Source organism: Arvicola amphibius, chromosome 10, assembly GCF_903992535.2.
Source record: "Arvicola amphibius chromosome 10, mArvAmp1.2, whole genome shotgun sequence".
Lineage (NCBI taxonomy): Eukaryota > Metazoa > Chordata > Mammalia > Rodentia > Cricetidae > Arvicola > Arvicola amphibius.
The window spans coordinates 60190086-60214803 of NC_052056.1; the positions used below are offsets into that span (position 1 = coordinate 60190086).

Here is a 24718-nt window from a genome sequence, read left to right on the forward strand (position 1 = left end):
TCACAACCATCTATAGTGGGATCTGATGCCCTCTTCTGGCGTGCAGGGATACAAGCAGTACACTCATACATAAAATATAAATTTAAAAAAAAAAACCCTTTTTAAAAAGGCTGGCAGAATTAGATTTCTACTCTCCAACACATCAAGAAATTTTTAAAATGTTAGCCCATCGAGTGCACAGCAACCTAGCTAAATACAAGAGCAAGTCCCCACGGGCTTCAAAGCATAGCCTTAGACATGGCTTTCTATCGTTCTTGGGACAGCTAATGAAATGTCACTACATTCCTTTCAAAGAAGTGGAAACTGAGGCCCAGAGAAATGAAGTGGCTGCTTAAGATGAAACCTAATCAGTGAGGCAGAATGTGGCTCTGGTGTCCCGGGTGTCCCGGGCATCAGTGAGTACATTCACTACTGAGTCACAGTGGCCCCTGAAAGACCCAGGCCCTGCTCTGTGCCTGTATTTTCACCATAATGGTTAATAAGCAACAGGCAAAGCTTTGGAGGATAAAAACAAGTTTTCTAACCTCTTCTAACTGGAAGGGAGGTGAAGGGGACCCTGGCTTCCTGGAAGGGATGGGAAGGAACCCTTCTGATATCTTCCATTCTCTTTCCTCTTGAGCAGGACTGGCTAGACTAGCGTGCAGCAGGAGATACATGCAAGGCGATACTGTATCCGCTCCTACTGCCAGCCTAATAGCAAGAACCAGTTACTCCCAGTTTAGAAACATCAGGCCCAGAGCAGAGCCCACCCGCAGGGTATGTGCTGCACCTGCCTATCTCAGGAAGGCGTCTAAAACTGCTGGGGACCCACAGCTACCTCGGCAAGAGTGATCCATCTTGTTGAACTGAAAGTAGCCGGACTTGCACTGACACAGCGCCACACCATCCAGGTCGGTGCAGATGGAGGTCTCTTTGTCACACTCTGGACTCTTCCGCTTGCACAAGCTGCCCGCTGAGATGGGAAAACAAGACGGTGAAACCAAATCAAACCTCGTCTTCACACCTTACAATGCATGAACTTGTTATTTCAGGAGGCTGAGGTCCTCTCATAGTACCTGCATAGCCTCTGCCCTTGTTTCCGGGTCACTGCCGGTAAATAAGTATCCACAAGCATTCCCTATGGAGACACCAAACTGAGGAAGGAAAAGGCACGGCCCAACCTACAAATGCAGCCTCTGTGTGGTGTATTCTGTACCCTCACGTTAAAGGACTGGGTGTAGGGGCAGGTAAGAGAGCTGGAACAAACCCAGAAAATGTGACCATGTTCTTAGGGAGTTGAGCACTTGGACCAGTTCCGGCCAGACCAGTCTCAAGTGGAAGCATATCTGGGCTCTGTGTGTCCTCAGGGGCCAAGGACCACTCCTTTGCTGTGCCCCCGGTGTGCTGCCTTTTATTTTTATTTACTACAGGGCCGGGGTTGAATGGTAATCTGGTTTCCCAAGGCTGGCAGGAAGCTGTTTGTCTGGCTGTCTTCCCACTATGGCGGTGGTTTCTTGAGGTTTTTTCAGCATAGGGTCTTCAGTACAGAGACCAGCAAGTGCGCATGTGCAGGCTGGGTGGTGGTGGTGGCCCTACTGGCCAGCCTGTCACCACACCATCAGCAGGAGAAACAGAAGCAGGAAAGGAAGGAGGCCAGCTTTAAGGACACTTGCATGTTCATTTGTGAGCGTTATTCACCTCATGGGTGATGAAGAGTCTGTTTATCAGTAGCAAAAAGTATCCACTGCTGGGCACACAGTCCTTTATGAGGTTTTATACAGCAAACACAATGAAGGCTACATTTTACTACCCGAGATAGACAAAGGGGCACTGGGAAATGGGTACAAAGAAGGAACAGGATTATGAAACCAGCTCAACGGGAACACATGTACAAGGCAAAGGAAGTCAGATGTGTGCTGTTGCTGGTGGGGGCCAACAGCGAGTTCAGCGTGGGACAAGAGCGGCCATGAGATGGGCGGTGTGTGCATTGCTGTATAATGAAAAGTGGGTGTCAGTTTTGTAGGCATGGTTTCCCCTCTTCTATCTCAAAGAAAAGACCCCAAGCTCTTCAGAAGGTTCCTGTTACTAACACTGCAAAATTAACCCTGGTCTGGGCAAGTTCTGGTGATGCAAGCTGATGCCACGGTTTGACAGCCCACGTGGAACTCCCAGCATCCACCCCTCTGAGAGACAGCCTGGTTCCAGCGGGGTGAGTTAGGGTCCAGCTCCAATACTCAGTGCCGAATTTCCTGCCTTTATCAGTGCAGCTGACGTGCTAAATCGGAGTTCCTTTGTTCATTGTGAAAAGTTTGTATTCAAGGGGAAACTTAAACGGGAAACAGTCTCACCAGGCAAACTCTGCAGATCTGGCACCAGGGAGGACCTCAGCCTCCACGACCTCTCATCTGACTTCTCTGAAGGCTCTGCTAGTCAACTGGTTAACAGAGAGTAACACCTCTGGGATACAGCCTTGTTCAGGCCATCCTAGCCTGGGAAATGCCCGGTCTGATTAGGTATTTTCTGGAAGCCAATGTTAAATTTTCCTTCCATCCTTTCAACTGATCTGGGCTGCTAGCAAAAACATTCATTGCCATGCCAAAGCGGGCATTTCCTGCCCAGCGTCAGACTCCTGTTTGAACAGGGAGGGCAGCTCCTGCCCCCGCCACGAGGAGTCACTTTCCTCAGCCTTCACAAAGAACACCTTTCGTAAAGCCACCCAAGAGGACCTTGCAGAGTCTCACTCCAGTCCATCCCTGGTGATGGGAGAGTCTTTGGCACTCACAATTCCCATGGTTTTTCCTGAACATTAGCATCCAGCAAAACAGAAAATGGGCACTCATGTGCGTCTAAGGTTGAGGCATTCCACGGGGGATTTCCACAGCCCCTAAACCTCAGGAGACCATGAGAACTAGAGGGCTTTGAAAGAAGGAAGGTGGACATCTAGGGAACTGGAGGAGAAAACCACCAATGTCGAGGGCAGCCTTGCTGCCCAGAGGCTGGAAATCCAGATGTGTAGCACCTCCTGGTCTAGCCTACCTCTCTAGGTCCAGAAAAATTATCAAGAGACAGAGCTGGACCCCTTGATCAAACCTACAGAAGGTCTGGAGGAAAAACGGGAACGTGAGCCCAATTCTGGCTAATACACATGGCTCTCTTTATTCTCAAGGGGCCGGAAAGGAGCAGTGGGGATGGCCTCAAGGTGACCGGTGACTGGTGACCGGAGTCTTCCCATAAACCATGTGGGGGCAGACCAAGCAATGCAGCTGAGTGAGCATGCACGGCTAGGAACAGGCTCTTGCAAATCCACGTAACCGCCTACTTAATCTACAAGGCACAGATGCATTGCTGGCAACAGGAAAGTGCCCTGGCTCAATGCTGACCACACCAAGTGCAGTCCAGAGATGGTTAGCAAACTGTAGGGTACCTACTTCAGGGGGAAGGAAAAGAATGGTACCCTTGAGTCCTTGGCAAGAGAAACAAAAACATAAAACCAGAGAGCCTCAAAGTTTCCAGCACACTGTAACAGGGCATGGACTTTGAAACAAGACACTTTGACTCTCCCCGGTCCCGTCCATTTCCCCCATTACTAAGCAGCAGCCCCCAGGAGCTTCTCTGACAATGGAAGGACAAGCGCCAACTCCCAAGCTCTGTGGTGCACTCGCTCATGCAAGGGAAGCCCCTGGACCAGCAGTTACGAAACCCTGACCTACTGGGAATACCCTAGACCAACCAGCGGATATGGCACCAAAACCCAATACCTTCAGTTTATGTCTAACATCTGGATGCCAGATGGGGAGGCTTAGCCTTGACTCTCCTTCCTTTGCCAGCCCTCATCCAGGGGTACAACAAACTAACCAGAGTCCACTTTGATCACTTACAATGCGCCAACAGGGACTAGCTCAGTCTTTGCCTAGAGGCAGGTCTGATTGCAGCAAGTCTTCCTCTCCCAGATGTCAAACTATCCCACAAGAGGCAAGTGTGCCTTCCAGAGTTGTCTTTAATTGCCTTCTTCACTGGCCTTCCCCTAACACGAGCCAAGAGCCTCTGACAAAAGAGCCAAGAACCGAGGATGCGACATCCCCATCATTACAGCATTCCTGGGAGCATAAGCATAAAGACAGGTAACCCTGCAATGTTTTTGTGTTTTCTTAGTAATCACCATATGAAGGTTGCAGGATCACTGACAAGTCTACACACTCTGTGCATCACTTTGTGAGTCTCCCTAGGAAACAGGAGCAATATCTCTGGGTTCTGTCAGCTCCTGTAGCATCTTCTCACCCCGGCGCTGTATAGAAGAAAACAGACGGAATCGGCTGCCGAGCACTAGATGCCCAAAGGTCATGCGCAGACAGAACTGTGCAGAACTGTGCATCTGGGTGCCGTGAAAGCCTGTGCTTCAGAGATTCTAAAGTCAGGCTCTGTGATGGAGCTTTCCTGGGCCTGAGCCCTGAACACCTTCCATGTCTCTCTGGTTTCCATGAGTCCTAGAGGGATCCCCGCCCCCCTTACCTCTAAAGATCCGCCTCTGAGACCCCAAGAGCTGGCAGACTTCAGCAGAGGACCTGCAGGAGTTGACGTATTTCTGGATTCCATCAGCCAGGTCAAAGAGGGTCACGTTGGAGGCCAGGGCGAAGGTGGACTGCAGCGAGATCACCACTGTGCTGGGCTCTCTGTTGGCAAAGTCAGTAAGTTAACTGGCACGTGGGTCCCAGGCATTTGCAAGGAAATGCCACCACCATTCTCCAGCCAAAGAACAGGAGAGCACGAAGGTCCAGCGACCTTGCATTACCCAGTGGACTGGTCATAAAGCAGGGACTGGCTTCATTTTAATCACCCATGTGGGAACAGCCCCCCCCCCCCCCCGCCCCATTCCACAGACCTCCATTCGCAAGCCTAAGAAATTCTGTTTCTTACCTAGACACACGGACTGTAGATCGGATATAACCAGGTAACGTCGAGAAACACAAGTCTAACTGAAACCAAGAACAGAGCTGTCAGACAAAAATCCCTGAACCAGGAAGCAATTCCCAGTGCTCAGGATAAAACAAGCAGCTTCCAGCCATCAAGTTATCAGCAGGCAGCTTTACCCAGAGCAGTGCAACCTTGTGTTCCCCTCCCGAATGTCTTTCTGTTGCTCCCCGAGAACAAAGGGAGCAGCGCAGATAGTGAGGAAATCTCGGCAGGAAATGATGCTCAGAGCAGCCCCCTCGGAAACAAAGCATCTTCAAAGGAGAAGATCCCTCCTAAGGTCCAGGGTTTGAAAAAATGCAGGCAACTATTTATTTGGACTCTGCACAGAACACAAGCTCACTGGAAAGGCCCGGCTCCTCTGGGCTCCCCAGGTCTGACGGGCCCTACAGCTCCTCATAATCTACAATGAGCTGACCTCACTCAAAGGTAGGTCTTCCTTAGAAAGACGCTCTGTGGGAAACTACATGGCGTGGGTCAAGAGCTCTTTCGCTGAGAACAAATTAAGAGCGATGTGTTTGCCTTGTGCCGCAGAGAGAGCGGAAAGACTCTCAGCCGCATAAAGCAATGTGCCTGCCTTCCTACCGGCCCTCCACAGCCGAGCTGGGGGCTCCTTTTATGGAGCAGAGAGTCTCAATATCTCATCCGGGCAGACCCACCTGTCTTCAAAGTCAGCGTTTCAGAGCCCCCTGACTTGGGAAGTCGGGTCAAGCTGGGATATTATCAAATGGGTGGCAGATCTGTATGCCATCGCTTTATGTGCTAAGAACAATGGTTTACTGTTGTTGCTTTATTATTGCCCTTTTTATCCAGGTATGAACAGAACACCATCTTGGGAAAGCCTGTGTTAGTGGTGACCCTGATGGCGTTTAATTATGTTAGTTGGGGTCAGATGTATCCTGGCTCAGTGAATCATATGGTGATATCTGACCAAACAAACAAGAAATGTTTAGACAAGCTGCTTGGTACCGTGGAACATAAAGGACTGTACTTTTGCACAGGGTTCTAACCCCCTTCACTATGTAAGAAGATAATGTGTACCTGCAGAATAGCCAGGCAGCAGCAATGAATCTACTTTTGACTAGAGAGGTCATCCCTTGCGAGGCAGTTTCTAAGTCTTACAGTGTCCTTCTTGATAATAACGATTTTTATTAAGCTGGGAATCCTGGGTCATGCCAGAGGATTTGCCATAGTCCCTGTCACCAGCCATGTGGTCACACTCATCGTGTGGACAACAGAGGGAGCTCTGGGTCATAGGGCATCAGCTCAGCCTCTAGAGTGCCTAGGGACTGAAGTCAGTCATAAGGACGGTCAACCACGTCCATATGACAAAGGCCAAATAAATGCTTCAGACACCAAGGCTCAGGTGAGCATTGCGGTTGGCAGTACGATATACAGTCCCACACTGTTGGCAAGAGGTACCAGCAATGACAATACCACCACAGGGGCAGAGCAACTAGAAGCTCTGCATTTGGGACCCCCAGACTTTGCCCCATGCATATTGGTCCTTAGCTAATTTTAACTTAAAGCCTTTTAGTGCAATGAACCATCTATATGGAGATGCTGGCCTCCAATAAGTTCTGTGGGTCCTCCCAGTAAATCCCTGAAATTTGGGGAGCTCCTGCACACTTGCAGTTAGTAACACAGGTGACCTAGGGGACTGCTCTCAACTCTGCTTCCACTTAATTGTGGACTCAGACAATGCCACCAACTTCCAGAGCCTCCCAGTCGTCCATCTGGAAATGTGTCGCCGACCCTCTTATAGGCCTGAGCACCTAGCATAGTCCCTGTCACAGATTAAATGCTCAGTAAACAGAGACATGGAATTAAGATACAAATAAAATCCACAGTCCTATAAGAAAACCTAATTCCTGGCTAATACATGAACTCTAATTTAATGTAACAGCAAATCTAAATCTAATTTAATTTAATTTCATCTCTAATTTAGTATAATGGCAAATTTCAGTTCCCAAACACCGAATCTTTGACTTGGGCAGCAACCGAGAACAAAATATATTGCCCGAGTTTAGTTTGTATTTCTTTTTCTCCATTTTTCTTTTCAGATATAAAAGCAAAGAGCAGCATCTAAGGTCCCTAGATGAAAACACAAGGAGAAGGTCATATCAGGTGTCAACAGCAGACGGGACGCGAGGGTTTTCTGGCTCTTTCCTCTTCGCCCAAAGCCCGCACTGGGACAGGGCAAACACTTTATCTGATGACTATGTGTTTGCACAGGAAAAAGAAAGCCTAGCAGACAGGACTGCACACGGAGATGGATCTGAAGCCAAACGCTTCCTGGACACCGCAGATCCCAACCTAAGGGTGACCCTGAGCAGTGACCAACTCTGAATGAAATCTGGTCTAGGAAACAAAGGCTGGGCACGGAGGGTCCTTTGGGGGAAACTTACGGTTTGAGCAATCTTGTTTTCAACCTCGTGAGTGTCAGAATGGTTTTCCACAGTAGTATTGAGAAAAGTCTTCTTTAACTTAAACTCAGTCACGAAGGTTCTAACTGAAGAGGAAAATGTGGCCTGTTAAGCCATACAACAGAGAGACCAACACAAGGCTGTGTATTCAGAAACCTCTGGGATGACCAGTTTTATTCCTCCCCCTCCCCCCCAGGACAAGCTGTGTGAGCCTTCTTGAGGGTGAAGACCACACCTTCCTCTTCTAGAAGGCAACCAAGGAGTGACAAGGGAGCAGGGCAAACATTTGTAGTAGGTGCAGACTCCAAAGTGCTAAAGATTGCACGATCATCAGCCACATAATGAAAACAACCCGCATTAGAAACACCACTGGGTCCAGAATCGGGGAAAACAACCTCGTGTTTAAGGCCCATTTCACTCATAAAATATAATTCTAGTTAACATTAATTTGGGCTGATTGGCCCTAAGGGGACTGGGACTTGAAAATGGGCAGACAACCAAAAATTAGTACAGCCTGTTTTTAGAACTGGCATGTATCTTTCATTATATTAAAATCATATCTTTCCCTCCGGATGGAAGAAAAATAACCCGAACCACAGAGGCCCGGGATTCCTTTCTAGCAGGGCAAGCATGCCTGCTGAATTAAGAGGAAAGCCAGCAACTGAGCCAGGGAAAACATCTACCATTTTAGAGTTAACTGCCGAAAGCCCCTAATCCTTATTTAACATGCTTTTGCTTGTTCTACAGTTCAGTGAAACCAGCTGCTTAGGACTCTTTCTGAACAGCAGGCAGCTCTTTGAAAACACTCTTGGCCAAGCAAACGCATTTCGGCATGCTCTAATTTGCATGTTCCTGTGATGTTTGAGAACAATGAAGCCAAATGACTTGAAAAGGGAAAGACAGGACTGCTAGCACAATTGAGCTGCACTCCTCCCATCTGTGCTACCTGTGGGACACGCTGCACACAAGCTTCCAGGACTGTCACCTGACCCAGCCCTCTTCACTTCTTATACGGGTTCAGATCCAGACTCTCCATATAAAAATGTGCACAGGATGAGGGTTAGGCACACAGAAGTTTTCTGAATCCGCCTTCTGTTTTCAGCATGAGAAATAGCACCTGCCTTCACCCAAACCCTGGCCTCTTTCCTAAAAGGGATTTGCTGAAGGTGTTTATTTATGTAGGTTTTTTTGAGACAGAGTTTCTCTGTGGAGGCCTGGTTGTTCTGGAACTCACTCTGTAGACCAGGTTGGCCTCAAACTCACAGAGATCCTCCTGCCTCTGCCTCCCGAGTGCTGGGATTAAAGGTGTGAGCCACCACCTGGCTGCTAAAGGTATTGTACCTCTGTGGAGATGAGGCTGTGTTTGCCTTCAACTTACTGCTTTGTCTGGGTGACTCCATTTTATAAGCTGCATTTGACTCTGTTTCATGCTGTGGACAAAGACACTCCCTCCTGCCCAGAACCACCCAAGGGGCACAGACTGATATCTTGCAAGAATATATCAAATTAGATTGGGTCTTTGTATGAGTATACAGATTATTAAAACTTATTGGAAAGCAAGGCCCTAAAGCTGATGAAACACACCAAGAAACTGTGCAACACCCTCTTCTGTATCCCCATAAAGAGGAAGATACCTGCCATGTCCAGCAATGCTTCCAGCAACTATCTGTACACCCAGGATGCACAAAGACTGCCCAACTGTACATAGGGCTTTAGCTTGGCTAAGTCTCCATTGTTGACATGGTATTTATTCCCTTTCCTTTGTCCATCTGGACCCTATGGCCTACATGGGCCTGCGCTTCACCTCCACAGTCCTGCTCCTCTACGGCTCATCTTGCCTTATAGCCCCAGCCCAAGCCCGCAGCCCCACAGCAGCCCAGTCTGCAGAGCTAGAGCTCGGCTCCTGGTGCAACAGCCAAAGGGAGTCTCTTCTCATCCGCATCAGCTCTCTGCCACCTTAACCCTTGTGTGGTCATTCTGTAACCAACAGACCCGTGCGTGCGCGTGTACACACACACACACACACACACACACAGAGGCATGCACGCATACACACACACACATGCACTCACGCACACAACACACTGTGATGTATAAACTGTGATCTCAGAGTTAATATCAGTAATTAAATTTGGAATAAAAGAACCTATGCTTGTCAATGGCCAGCTATCAAGGGAAATCAGAATAACTTGGCAAATTAGAGCAAATGAAACTGAAGTAGCCTGTGAATTTATTGTTATTCAATAAACTCTGACATTGTGGAAAGACACAGATGTGTCCGTGTTTCTAATAGAGTTAGTGTACTCAAGACAGCTTACGTAACTGCAGCTACGTCATCTGGACGGGCATTTTAAAAAATGATTACATTTGTTTACTTTGTGTGTGCTTTGTACATGCATGTGTGCATGTGTGTGTGTGTGTTCATGTGCCAAGGTACCCTTGCGAAAGCCAGAGAACAGCTTGCACGAACTGGCTCTCTCTTCCGTGTGGGTCCCAGGAATCAAATTCAGGTGGTCAAACTAGACAGCCGGCGCCTTCACCTGTTGAACCCTCTCGCTGGCCCAAGATGGATTTTCACCTCAGCTTAACTGCTGCCTTTACCAGGGACATGTCACAACACTCTGCATCGACAGCAGGTGGCTTATACAGCATCCAGTCTGGTGAATGCTGCCTCCCATCTGGACAGCCCTTTCCCACATTCAGAGCGTGCTCCAGCAGATCACTCTATTCGCCATTCCCAAACCTTGGGTGAGAAGTGGAGCAGACTGCAATCTGATTTCACAGATGAGGAACTAGAGGTTTTGGCTCTGTGTTCCCAGGTGCTGGCTAAGAGCCTGAAGCCAGGCATTTGAAACCTGGCAAGTGTACTTTCCAGAGAGCTTCAAAACACAAACGAAAATGGAAATATTCCCATCTTCTTCATCCTTCAACTGCGCACTCTTATCTAGTTCCCGACAGAGTGTGGCGACATGAATCAGGTTACCCAAATGCACATCAACTATTACACCAAGAGGAATCCTTGATTTTTGACTCATGTCTACACCTGTAGATCTTTCTCTCTAAAATAACGTTCAGTTCTTGTACTTCAACCAACTTTCAAAATTCTTACTTTAGGGACGTGCCAGCCTTAAGAAGCCCCTTCTGCCTATAGGTAGTAGGAATTCATGCAGACAGCACCTGCAGAAGACACAGGCATCGGTTCTCTCAAAAACACTGGCCGGGTGGGCACTTGTGTGTGAGGTGTCCCCCTGGGCAACTGAAGCTGATTCCAAGGCAAATCATTTCCCCAGCCAGTTTCTTTCCACAGCGCTGAAACTGTATTTCTCATTCTAATTTCTCCAGCAAGCAAGGTATTAAATTCAGCAACCCAGCACAGGTCATACCCCGTGTGCAAGGATGCTCTTCAAACGAACCCACGCTTGTAGAATAGAAAGAACTGCCGGCTGGGAACCAGGACTCAGCAGCGGTGACCCAAACTTGGCTGCTGAGCGTCTCTTCAGAGCCTTAGTTCTCACTGGGTTTGTTGATTTGCATTTTAACCTGAAGGATGAGAAATTAATTTGGAACTAACAAGCTTTATGGAGCTGCCAAATGAGGAACAGAATATGGCTGATAAGATGGCCAGCAGCTGTGTCAAAATGTATCTGTCTGTGGCTGGCAATGTGAGGATCGCTTTTTAAAAACGTGAAGGATGAACGGGTGCACAGAGGGCAATCAGAATCTTACTCTCCTCTCGCTCTAAAATCTCAAAACAACTATGCAGTGGGAATATCCCTTTGACTTTTTATTCTTAACTTACAGGGTAGAGTGGTTGAGCAAGCAATGTTACGCACAAATAAGAATATTATGGAGGCATTACGATATTTGTACTTTTTAGTAACAGGGAGATACTTTATGGACAGGTCTTGAATTTAAATAGATGCACACCAACCAATCGTTAAGAAAATCACTGCAGCCGGGCTGTGGTGGCGCACGCCTTTGATCCCAGCACTCGGGAGGCAGAGGCAGGTGGATCTCTGTGAGTTCGAGACCAGCCTGGTCTACAAGAGCTAGTTCCAGGACAGGCTCCAAAGCTACAGAGAAACCCTGTCTCGAAAAACCAAAAAAAAAAAAGAAAAAAAAAAAAAAGAAAATCACTGCAGCTCCAAGTGTGAGAATAATAGGCCCCATGCTTCCTTCCTTCTATATTCCTGAATTTTATATCTTGGGGGAAAGACTGGCTCTGATTTGGAAGAAAAACAGTCAATACGTTCTAAGACAGATGTAACTCTCTTACCCAGATTGCATATTCCTTTCTCCAACTGATACCCGACTGGGCACCTGCAGGTGAAGGATCCCTGAGTGTTGTTGCACATGGCTAGGGGCGGACAGGGGCTCGAGAGGCATTCGTTCACATCTGCAGAGGAGGACAAGCAAGAGCATGCTGATGGGGTGGCAGACAAAGAATTACAAGCCCGTGTGTACTAAGAGCCAAATGGCGCTGTGTGGAGCGTGGTACAAAAGAAGAGCAGGAAACCACCCTTGTCCTCAGGGGACGACTCTCTGTCAGGGCAGAGGTAGCTATATGAAGAATTAACTAGAATACAAGGCAGGATTTGGATGTACAGAGCTGTATGTAGATCTAGTTTATTATTATGATTATGATTATTAGTTGTTGTTGTTGTTGTTGTTGTTTTGAGACAGTGCCTCATTCTTTTATCCCTGACTGGCCTGGAACTCACCATGTAGACCAGGGTAGCCTTGAACTCACAGAGAGCCCACTATCTCTGGCTCCTGGGTGCTGGGATCAAAGACATGCCCAGCAGAAATAGTAGACTTTGATGCAGGGGAGAATTAAAGAATGTTTTAAATACTATTTAAATATAAATAGGGCTAAAAGGATGTCAACGAGCAGAGCAGATCGTGGGGAGGGGAGGCTAAGATTCCAAACTGAGGAACCAGCAGAGTAAAAGCCCAGGACAAGAGAGTGTAGGTGTCTTTAGGGAGCTGGAGATAGTTCAGTGTTGCAGGGGTGTAGGGAAGGTACGGAATAGAATCAGGTCAAAAGTTTGTCTGTCTGTATCATGCTGTGATCCTTCATATCATATACAACACACCAGCAATGCTAACATTCAAACGAGAAGACTATTAAACTAAAATTCTTACCCTCATACACTCTAGAAGAAAAAGGCTCTTTTAAAACGAATTGTTTGTAATTATGTATATGTATGTGAACACATGAGTGCAGGTGCCTGCAGAGGCCCGAGGCGTCCAATTCTTTTGGTGCTAAAATTCCAGACAGTTCTGAACTGCCTGGTACGGGTGACTGGCCCTCTGCAAGCACAGTACCTGCTGTCAATCCTGGGAAAAGGATCTTATTGGCTAGCCCGACCACCCAAGTAACATCATAGAAAAGGATCTTATTGGATAGCACGACCACCCAAGGCAACATCATAGAAAAGGATCTTATTGGATAGCACGACCACCCAAGGTAGCATTACGGAAAAGGTCCCAGCCTCTCTTACCCACACTGCAGTTGTCCCCTTGCCAGGCAGGTGGGCACACACATCGATACCCATGACTCACGGTGAGGTCCACGATGCACTCACCATCATGAAGACAAGGGTTCACGGTGCAACTGTTGACTGAGCAAACAGATCGCGGGAATAGCACAGGCAATGTCAGAGCAGCCCTGGCAAACATTTCATTCTCTCAGCTAAGGTTTGGTTCTCGCCTGTGTTTGCTTGTCCTGAAAAAGCGCACCACTAAAATAGCACAGGGTCCCAAGAGGTGCAAAGACAGAGGCGCTGAAACTGGGCACTGGTACTAGTTTGCCTTCATAGTAAAGTGTTAGGTACTTAGATCCTGAATGCAAGCGTGCATATTAAATGCTTCTTGCAGGCCCCTCTGTCCAGGACTGATGATTATATTGCTGCTGTGGTACTTAGAAAATTCTACTAGGCTAGTGAATGTCAACTTAAAACACATTCACACGGACCCCAAGGCCTTTGCAGCTTCAGTGTCGGACAGGGCCTAGCGGTCAACGTGTGTGTTTGTAAGAAGCATTTACCTGGGGCTGGAGGTGACAGCGCTGTTGGTGACTCTGGGGTGCTCTGAGCAGCAACGGTGGTATATTTGGATGTTAACATTTCAGCTGTAGAAACACTTGTAGTTTGAGGGGAAGATGGTCTGAGAGAAGGTGAAACCGGGCTGGCCTCTTTTGCCTGGCTAAGCTTTGTGGTAGCTTCTGCTGATGTGGGTGTAGTGGTCAGAGGGACAGCATAGGTGGTAGGACCCACGTGCACCCGGTTCCCTTCTGTGGTGAGGGCCCCTTCCGTGGAGGTCTGCGGCACTGGAATTTCAGGACTGGTCGGCAGGTGCTCTTTCTCAGGGGTAGTGTGCACAACTATGGCACCCGGAGTCAAAGCTTCTGTGCTTGACAGGGTGCTGGGACTGGTGGCAGGAGAGTGGGTAGTCTGGGAAATGGAAGATGTCAAAGCTGGAGACATGTGGGCTAAGCTGGTGCTTGTGGCTGAAAGGTCTGGCTCTGTGGAGAACCCCATTAAGGCTGGGGACCAAGGGGTCCCTGGAGGAAGGCCTATCGTTACTGCTCTGGTAGGATCTGTGGGCAGAGATAGCAGGCGTGGTGACTTTGCTTCTGTGATGGCTTTCTCTGGCTGCGGGGCACTCTGGTTCTTGGGGTCTGCTGTCTGGTTACCGGGGAACACGGCTATGGCTGATTCCACTGTGGCCATTTGGACCGACATTACACGTGGCTCCCTCGCCCTGTGGGGGACTAGGGTAGAAGATGGGAAGGTTGCTTGTGAGACAGAGTACGGGGCGAGGGTTGACACCATGAAGGTGACAGGCAAAGGTGACGGTGAGGATGACAAGGGCGTGGCTGTGTCGGAGGTAGACGTTAGCTGCTGTGTGGGAGACCCCGTTGACGGTACGGTGGCTGAAAACTGGTGGGGTGGTGACACCGAGGGGAGGGGCCAAGGGGCCTCTGACTCGGATGGGTCCTCAACAGGTTTAGTGCTGGCATCAAGAACCAGGGTGTGTGGCATATTCACGGTGGATGCGGAGGACGGAAGGCTGGATGGATGCAGAACCAGTGACTCGGTGGAAGACTGAGCCGGTTCGCCACTGTAGGAGGAGGACGCGTTACTTCTTTTAGTCTGCCCCCGAGAAGAAGAAAAGTCCACGCGTGGAGAGTCTGAGACCTTAGCAGAAGAGGTTGTGCTCTCGCTGGTGTCTGAGGAGGAAGAGTTCTCGGTAATGGACAGTAACGACCGCTCCCCTTTGGTGAAAGCAGACGACGCATAGGCGTGGTCTGTGTAGTCACTGGAAGGCCGTTGTTCGGCATCTGAGCCACGCTCTGGACCGTAGTTCAGCCCAGTGACTACAAAGAGAAAAGAGAAAGTTGGTACAAGCAAGCAAGAAATCTTTGAGATGGGTGCTGGAAAATATTCCTTATGTCTCATCCATGAACTTAAGTAAGGGGGATACTGTCTCTGAGAGGTGACTTCTCGTAGGAAGCACTCTTTGTCATGACGGTACTGGAAGGCTAACAGTCAGGGCCGGTTTAGAGGAGATCCCACCCGTGAGGTCCAGCCGCAGTGACTGTGGGAATAATGGAGAAGTGGGGAGCCTAAAAACAGGGAGTGTTTCCAAAGCCCTTCCTCGTGCTCTTTTTTAATAAAAGCAAATTGCCATGGAAAAGCTCCCAAGATCCCAAGCAGTAATTACCATTATCAAATGGAAAAAGGAAACCGCTCCCAACTTTCCACTCGGTGTAATGAGGTATTTCTTCCTGGGAGAAGGCCTTCGCCACAGTTAACCTCTCAGGCAGATGTCATCCCAAATACCTCAAGCAAGACCAAGGCAATGGGGGTGGGAGTGCTTCCTGCGGTGGGGGTACCCAGAAGGTTCTTTTCCTAATGAGCTGTAAGCTACCCTTTGGGTTGCCAGCCAACGTAACCATCCCAGGCCCGTGAGTCAATCTACAGTCAAGGAAGGCGGCTGTGGGAAAACACACCTCCAAGGGTAGGTGCCCGGGACAGCAGGCCTGCGTGCTCCGTCACGTTCCCACGCAGAGTGGGGTGCACGGGGTGCGTAGCGGCTCGCGAGAGTCCGAGAGACAGGGACCGCAGCGTGCGCTCCCCGCTCCGGGTGAGCATCGTAGACGTGTGCGCGTGTGGGGACCGCACCCCAGAAGTGCTCCCTGCCCCGTCCAAGCTGTCGCTCAGCAGCACACTGTCTTCCAGAACTGCAGGAAAAAGAGGACAGGTAAGTGCAGGGACAGGGCTTTTAGCCTCATGTTCTGGGTCCCTGGAACCCAGAGGCTTCCATGAGACTCTTTACCTGCGACCAGAGAGAGGGCTGACATCTCTCTTACTGAAGTCACCCTAAGGACTGTTCCTTCAGCCAAAAAATCTAGAATACTAGATTTCTGCTTGGCAATACATGATAACAATCATAGAGTTCTACCAGTGAAGTTGGTGGCAACTTCAGGGCCCGGCCTGTGGCATGTCAGTCACCATGGGTCAAAAATTAGTACGGATGCTGAGCAGTGGTGGCACATGTCTTTAATCCTGGCACTCAGGATGCAGAGGCAGGCAGATCTCTGAGTTTGAGGCCAGCCTGGTCTACAGAAAAATTCTAGAACAGCCAAAGCTACACAGAGAAACCCTGTCTTGAAAAAAAAAAAAAAAACGAACAAACAACCCCTTGTCAAAGCATGGAGGTTAAGAGTGGACTTAGTTAGTGCTCTTTATTTTAAATTATTATATTTATATATTTATATATTTCTGTGGGAGTGCACATGCCACAGCAGAACTAGCTTATATGATTAGATTACCAAGTAAATCCTTTTCAGAAATGATGAACATAAAGTCCAAACTCATGTACCTATGCACACATACACATAAATAAAATAAATCTTTTTTAAAAAACAGTATTTATTTACATTTTAATTTTAATATTTAATTTTTTGGTGTGTATAAGTGTTTTGCCTACATGTATAAATGTGTGTCTGATGCCTGCAGAAGCTGGCAGAGGGGCACTGGACTCCCTGGAACTGGAGGTACAGACAGCTGTGAACCACCGCATGGGTTCTGGAAAGGAACCCAGACCCTCTGGAAGTACAGCAACTACCGGTAGCCACTGAGCCATCTCTCCAGACCCTTTATTTTTATTTTTAAATTATGAGTACCTGAGTGTGGGTTTGTAAACATGAGTGCAGTACCCAAGGGTGTCAGAAGAGGGCGGCAGATCCCCTGGAACCAGACTTACAGGTGGTTGTGAGCCATTTGGCTGGGGTGATAGGAGTAGAACTCATGTCCTCTGCTGAGTGCCCTCGACGCAACCCCACTAACAATTCTTAAAAACACTGTAAGAGTTACAGATAAGTTTGGGTTATACTGTAAATTCTCCTTTGTTTTTCTGCAAATCAGCAAAAACTCTGGTGATCAGGGAAGCTGACATATTAGAGTCAGTTCCTGAACTCTTGATGCCCAAGGACTCTCTGCCCCAAACTCTCTCTTGCCTTGAGCAAAAGGACTATAATGCTAACAGCCAGACAAACTACCCTGTGACAGCACCAATCACACGACAACTATACAAAGATCACAGCCGACTGCACTGGCTCTGCTGTTTGAGACAGTCTGAGTCCGACTTTCTGTAATTCCAAACCTGTAGAGACCATTTCTATCTCGGCTAAAAGGGGAATACTTCCTAGAGGGAGTGCCTAGACTGGCGCTGAGGGGAAAGGCTGTGACTGTTCCAGAACACCAGTCTGTGACTGATGTCAAGAGCAAGGCTGTGAGTGCTCCACACGTCTCTTCTCGGGCCTCATAAGCAGGTTGCTTAGACTTTCTCAGTTACCTCTGAAAGGCTTCTCTGGACTGGTCTTTTCTCTCTACTTTCAGAAGTAAGAAAGAAACAGCAAAGGCCACAGAGAACGGAGGGTAGTTGGGGTGAAGACAATGCCAGTGGCCAGGCTGCATCTGAACAGTTAAAGACCTCAGAGAGGCATCGTGTGTTGGCCACACACCACCTGGCATTGACAGTGGCCACTTCAGTGCATACACTCACCACTGCTGGACAGCACTGCAGAGGCCCCATTGGCCGTGGAAAGGATTCGTACAGCTTGTGGCTCCATTCAGGTTCTCAGGTCCCAGACCTGGCTTCCTGGTGCGCAAACTGAGCGCCCCCTGCAACCGCTGTCACAGTTTGGAAAAGTGGGAAGCCTTGGGACTCCTGGCAGTGCACACGGTGAGAGCCGTGCATAGCAGCAGGCGGCCTGCCGATCCCACCTGTCTGCCGGGATCCTCTGCCAGTCAGTGGGTACAGATTTCTGTGCCCGAGGAATGCTGGCAGCACCTGGCATCCAGTTCTTCCGAGGGGCCTCCAATGGCACCCAGGCTCTCCAGATATGATCCCCCTCCCTCCCTCTGCAACCCCACCTAGATTTTTATCACCCAAAAGTCTGATCGTATTTTCCATATGAACCAATGCAGCATCACCCGCAGAGGAAAGTGTCATGAGAGATGTAAAACAGAAAAGCTTTGGAAGGAACCAAAGACCGTGCTAGGGCACAGCACGGGGTCAGCATGCGTGTTGCCGACTGCGCACAAGACCCTGAATTCAAGTCTCACAACTCAGGATTTCATGGTCTTGCTTTGAGAAGGTAAAAATCCTGAGCCCTGTAGTGGTGAGAGTGGAAAATGATATTTTCCAGGCAAGAGATAAAAGAGCATAAACATCTCCCCACGTTTGTTCGTCCTTCCTTCCTCCCTCCCTCCGTCCCTCCCTTCCTTTCTTTTCTTTTTGAAGACAGCGTCTCACCATGTAGTCCTGGCTGTCCTATGGCTATGTAGAGCAGGCTGATCTTGAACTCCGAGATTCCCTACATTGTCCTGCCTCTGCCTCCTGAGTGCTGGATTTAAGAGGTGTGTGCTACCACACCAGGCTCATACACTTTTGCATGTTACAGGCATAGCAATAAGCTGTGACGTCCTTCGTCAGTGAAAATTCTCACATGGAGGAAACGGGGAGTTATTAGCAGTGTGGGGAGGAAAGAATTTCAATCTGTGAGAATGTGACCATAACCCTGTTTGCTTTCGTGAGCACCTACTTTATGACAGCAAAACCACTGGGGAATCATTTTCAAAAATTACTCAAAAACATTATTTAAGAGGAATAAAACAACAAAAATAAATAAATAAAACAGAAAACCAAATGTTCTGAAATGTTCATATTAGACTTCACCAAAATTAAAAGCTTTCATGCTTCAATTATATCATCAAAAAAGTAAAAATGATGAGCTGGAGAGATGGCTCAGTGGTTAAGAACACTGGCTGCTCTTCTAGAGGACCTGGGTTCAATCCCAAGCCCCTACATGGCAGTTCACAACTGTCTAGTTTCAGAGAATATGACACCTTCATATAGACATATATTCAGGTGATACATTTATGCACATAAAATAAAAGCAAATAATTTTTTTTAAAGTAAAAATGGCCGGGCAGTGATGGTGCACGCCTCTAATCCCAGCATTTGGGAGGCAGAGGCAGGTGGATCTCTGTGAGTTAGTTCAAGGCCAGCCTGGCCTACAGAGCTAGTTTCAGGACAGGCTCCAAGGCTACAGAGAGACCTTGTCTCGAAAAACCAAATCAAAACAAAACAACAACAACAACAAAAAGTAAAAATGAGCCGGGCGGTGGTGGTGCACGCCTTTAATCCCAGCACTCGGGAGGCAGAGGCAGGAGGATCTCTGTGAGTTCGAGACCAGCCTGGACTACAAGAGCTAGCTCCAGGACAGGCTATAAAGCTGAAGAGAAACCCTGTCTCGAAAAAAAAAAAAAAAAAAAAAAAAAAAAAAGTAAAAATGACAATCACAGAATGGGAGAAAGTGTCCATGAATTATACAAATCAAAAGGGACTAGAGTCCAGGATATGCAAAATGCCTTTATATTCAATGAGAAAAATGATAGCTCAATTTTAAAATAGTCAAAACACTCAAATATGCATCTTCAAAGAAGATACACACGGGCAATGACTATATGAATACATGTTTGTTATCATTAGGATAGTGAACTGGGAAATGTAAATTTATACCACTCTCTCCATATGTGTATACACACACGCGCGCGCGCGCGCACACACACACACACACACACACACACACACACACACACATTTACTTTGGAAAATCGTTTGGCAGTCTCTCAAAAGCTTAAAAAGGATACTCCTAGCCAGGCAGTGGTAGTGGCACATGCCTTTCATCCCAGCACTGGGGAAGCAGAGACAGGTGGATCTCTGTGAGTTCAAGGCCAGCCTGCACTAGAGAATGAGTTCCAGGACAGCCAGAGCTGCTATACAGAGAAACACTGTCTCAAAAAGTAACAAGTCTATAGCTTGGTAATTCTAAGACAGCATGTCTCTGCATAAAATGTGTCTCCAAACAATCATAGGGGCACTATTAATAACAGTGCATCCCTGATGGAATATTGGTCAGAAGGACAGATACATGCTTGATGAATCTTGAGGCCATGTAAAATTAAAAACACAAAAGGCCATATATGATATGATCGCTTTCACAGGAAATGTTCATAAGTTCTGTGATTAGGAGGTATTGGGATTTGGGGCAGGCTATATACACCATGGGAGGGCATGGACACAGAAGCCCCAAGTTCTGTATGAGAGAAGGGGAGATGGCATTAAAAGCTCCTTAGATGTGGGGCTGGGGAGACAGCGCAGTCAGGAAAGCATCTGCTGTGTAAGTATGAGAACCTGAGCTCAAATCCTTAGCACCTTCAAAAGCTGAGCATGGCAGCCTTATTTAATCAGTGAGCCCCCTACCTAGCCTAAGTGAGAGACTCGCTAGCTAGCTTTTGAGGTACACACCGGAGGGTGACCGCTGGCCTCCCTTTGCGCATGTGTACCTGAACACGTATATATGTACAACATATACACCCTAGAAAAAGGGTTGAGATGTATAAAAACGATGTGACATGTATATTTGTGTTAACCAGCTAAGAGAATGGCCTGAGATTAGTAAAATTACTTTCCTAGCGCAGGCTTTAGAAGATCAAAGGACCAGACATATCCTAAGTCCCCGTGGCATACTTCCACGCAATAAGAACTCACTTGACTGTTCTCCACGTGTGCCTGAGGAATCCAGACTTTCCGAGGAAGCTGAAGACGAAGACTCTGAGAAACTCTTCCCAGCCAACCGTGAACCACCACCTCGGGGCTGCTGTGCAGTGTGTGAAAACGGAGGCCAAGCCCGAGGGCTCCCCGCGTCTGGATGTGAAGCAGAGCTCTCTGCTGTATCTTTAGATGTTTTGCTCTTGGCAGGGAACCACTGTCTTGTACTGGCTCCACCAGCAATGGAGGGGACTGGCCTAAAAACTATCTCAATCAGAGGCGTGGAACTGCCATTTCCTGCTTCGGGGCTGCCGGCGAGCGGATGGCCTCCAAAGGCTGTAAGATATTGGGGTAGCGGGAGGCCATTAGTGGGCCTGGAAAAGATGCCTAACAACTAAGATGACATCCCTGCTAGGCAAGCTTCTCTCTGCCAAAGAATCTTGGACGGTGTTTATATGGGTCCCCCTACAAGCATCACCATGTTCTAAATTTTCCTAAAATGATCAGATGTCAGCAATATAGTCATATTAAAAATAAAAGTTCTGGACAGGAGACTTGAGAGCAGCAAACTAACTAATCTATAGGCTTGAATGTTTTTCTCTGTCCCTTGAAAAGTAGCTCAATGAAGGAGTCGTTACATCCAACAAGTTCAATGTGCGCACATATTATATACATAGAGTATTTTTCTAAAAAAAAACAGCTGGAATACTGATAAACATTCTTCTACTTCTGATGTACAGTAAAATAAACTATAAAGAGTAAGCAAAACTATGAATGTGGAAAATATATGTACGCCTGACAACTTATTTATGGAGATGATCTATACACAAAATCACTGAAGCCAGCTGTAAAGGGCAGGCCAGAGTTTGAAGATGACATTACAGTATGAGGAGGGACCGAACCATGACAGCCCCAAGGCTGAGAAAGCTGTGTTTGTTTTATTTAAGTCTTCCAGATCTTAATGGTCTCATTTACGGACGGCATTGTCCACACCCCAAGATAAAAATGCAGTCACGTGATCTCGCAGAAAAGGATCTGATGTCACCAAGGACACACCTTTGTTCAGAGACTGCATGAGGTCTTGAAGAGACCCCCTAAGAGCACCCAACTATAGAAAACGTCCACAAGCCAAAGAAAGGTATGCTACTTACTGGGGGAATCACTGTGCCAGTGTATGGATGGAATTCCAACTCCGTTTTCTGTAGATGGCTCAATGCCTTCTCCGTCTCCCGGCCTCTCAATGAGTCTGCTGCTTGTCCTAGAGTCAACCACAGAGGGCGGAGAAGGGACTGAGGCTGACGTTGCGACAATTCTGGAGTGTGCAGGCAAGCTCTCTGTCTCATTTGTGGGTTCCACGCTGACAGTCAAAGACCGGAGCATCCTGGTGACACCATCAGTGAATGTGTTGGTGGCATGTGTACTCTTTGTCTGAGTGACTGATGGGCTTTGGAGATTGGCGGAGTCGTTAGAATTCTTTATACTTCCAGAAGCTAAAACAGAGAAAGACATGCTTCAAAACTACTTGAATGGCTAAGGAAATCGGGATTCTGTCTAGGTACAAATAATGCGTATTGTATTTGATACGTGAATCTGTGCACCGTGGACGTACTAGAGAGCATACACTTGCATCATGTTGATCCACGCAAGTGCAAGTGAGACCCTCCTTCTTTTTCACCTCGCCAGTTCTAAGTCCCACTGAGCTGGCTAGAGATGGAGTCAGATCACCCACACACAGAAATTAAGTTTTCTAGGCAAGCGAAAAGGAAGACAGGAGAAACCCAGACGAGGCAATACTTTGTTTTATTTTCTATAGAGGGGCTGCATGCCACAGCGTATATTCCACACCATGGGCCACTGTGATAAAGTTGTTGCTGCTGGTTTGTTTCTTCAGCACTGTAGCCCTTTTGTTCAAATGCTATCGGAGATTAAAATCCCGTCCATACCATGAACCGAGTTTGAGCCAGTACAGGATGTGCGCTGCTCGGTCAGCACCAGGGCTCTGGAGAACACAGTCAAGACATTGCTGGCCTGCGACAGTAGTTCCCAACATGGTCACCACCAAAGGCTCCTTATTATTTCCCCAAATCGTGGCCACCATAAAGCTTTGGCTTTGAAACACCATTCAAACTACATTCATTAACAGAACTACCAACCAACAGGAGAATGTATATTTCCCCAGGGGTTTGATGTAATTTCACCTAGAAGCAGACTTCATTATTGTAGTTAGTTCATCTCACTAAGCTTTAGAGATGTCTCCAAACCATAGGGCACTTTAGGAGACCAAAGACGCTAGGCTGGGAGCAGCCTTTTCGGATCAGTGAAACAGATGGCTGTCCTCAGATAGCTGTCGAGAGCCTCGAGAATTCAGTTATATGCCATTGGTCAGAATGCATGGTCTGCTCCTCGTAGACGTCTGGCTGAGAGCTTCCTGCCACTGGGAAACTTGCCAGAGGTATTAAAGAACTCACCTCTGAAGAGGTACCTTAAAGCCCCAACACCAAGGGGATGAGCATGTGACTCAGTGGCAGAGAGCTCACTTAGCACGTGTGAGGCCCCGAGTTCAAACCCCGGCACCACAGCTATCCTTAGTAAATAGGGCAAGAATAAGGAGCAGGAAAGTTTGGGGAGCAAAGCAATGGAAGCAAGGGAAGCAAGGGAAGCAGGTTCTTTGCTCTCTTTCCCACCGGAAGTCAAAAGCAATGGAGAGCCATCTAGACCTATACCATGAAAGGCTCATGTCAGTCACAGCTCCAAAAAGGGAAAAGGGGAAGCTGCCATTATAAATCTCCCTTTGAAGACCATTCTTATGCGCAGTTGTGGCCAAAAGCCCAAACAGATTTTAGACATAGTTAGAGAGAAAGTATAGGAAAGAAAGCATTCCTTTCATTCTCGTACAAAACCAGACTCCCCTGACACCGGGAGTACAGCCTGCTGCTCTGCTTTCTGGATCTCTATGAAGATAGATGCAGGTGCAGGCTCCACAGAGACAAGGGACTAGGAAGATGTGCGCGCAAAGGCAGCCAGCCCTGCGGGGACACAAACAAAAGCCACTTTTATGTAAGAAAGGAGTGATATGGATAAGGATATGTCCCCATAAATGGTCTCCAAATTGCTTTCACAGCATTTTAATTTCTAATCAACTAGATCATGTTATTTGTTCACTAGTCACATCAAAACAGCGTGCTGGGGACAATGATGACTTGGCATTAAGAGTGTGTACTGCTCCTTCAGAGGACCCGAGTTAGGTTTGCAGCCCTCACACTGGGTGGCACCCAGTCTATGACTCTAACACCAGAGGGTCCAGCGCCCTCTTCTGGCCTCTGAGGGCACCTTCACTCATGTGCATCCATACACCATCACACGTGCAATTACAAATAAAACCTTAAAAACACACCCTCACACACCCCCCCCCCCCCCCGTGATGATTACGCTGGATTCAGCCTGAAAAGCCCAGGCCGCCCATTTCGGTAGTCTGAACAAATAAATGGCCACAGAAATACGATCACAATTGCTGAGCCACTAAGGAAAACAGCTCCATTTCCCACGACCCCGCAGGGCTGTGCCGCACACTGTCACCCCATCTCAGCACTGTGACGCGCTTCTGTGGTTACACGTGACAGCACGTGCTGTGCTCTTGGGAGGCCGAGGCAGACAGACCATGAGCTGGACACCTGTGTGGTCCACAGAGCACGTTCCAGGCCCATCTCAAATACAGAGAGAGACCCAGTCTCAAAACTCAACCCAGCAGTGGCTGGGGAGATGGCTCAGTGGTTGAGAGCACTGCCTGTTCTTCCAGTGGACCGGGGTTCAATTCCCAGTATCCACATAGCAGCTCACATCTGTCTGTAACTCCAGTTCCAGGGCTCTAACACCTTCCCATAGACATGCAGGCACAATCACCAATGAACATAAAAAATAAATAAGTAATTAAAAAAAAAAACCCAAACAACTAAACCAAGCAAGACGCTGCCCTGAAGTGAGCAATTGCGTGCTCAGGCATGGTGCTAAGATATGCGCGGCTCACTTAGTCCTCACAGTACAGCTGTGTAAATACTCCTGCAAAGCAGCGCATGGAATGAAAATGGGAACGCTTGTCTGAGTGGCTCATACACATTGCTCATGCTCCTACGTAGACACCTGTTCCAGAAGCTACGAGGAAACGCTTTACGCTCCTTATCAGCAAGCTGGCATGAGTGGTCACTCTCGGATGGCCACCC

The 24718-nt window shown here is 47.9% G+C and overlaps 1 protein-coding gene across 3 annotated transcripts in view; it reads right to left on the reverse strand.

Moving 5' to 3' along the window:
* Heg1 (heart development protein with EGF like domains 1) overlaps nt 1-24718 on the reverse strand; it is a 79391-nt gene that overhangs the window by 25231 nt on the left and 29442 nt on the right. For all 3 annotated transcript variants that reach the window (XM_038345484.1, XM_038345483.1, XM_038345482.1), the window contains 10 exons: nt 21653-21991; nt 20502-20837; nt 15391-15621; nt 13423-14754; nt 12878-12997; nt 11650-11769; nt 7356-7459; nt 4894-4952; nt 4489-4649; nt 818-952 (listed from right to left, as the gene is read on the reverse strand). In XM_038345484.1, the coding sequence (XP_038201412.1) occupies nt 818-952; nt 4489-4649; nt 4894-4952; nt 7356-7459; nt 11650-11769; nt 12878-12997; nt 13423-14754; nt 15391-15621; nt 20502-20837; nt 21653-21991 (2937 nt within the window). The remainder of the gene's footprint in view (nt 1-817; nt 953-4488; nt 4650-4893; nt 4953-7355; nt 7460-11649; nt 11770-12877; nt 12998-13422; nt 14755-15390; nt 15622-20501; nt 20838-21652; nt 21992-24718) is intronic.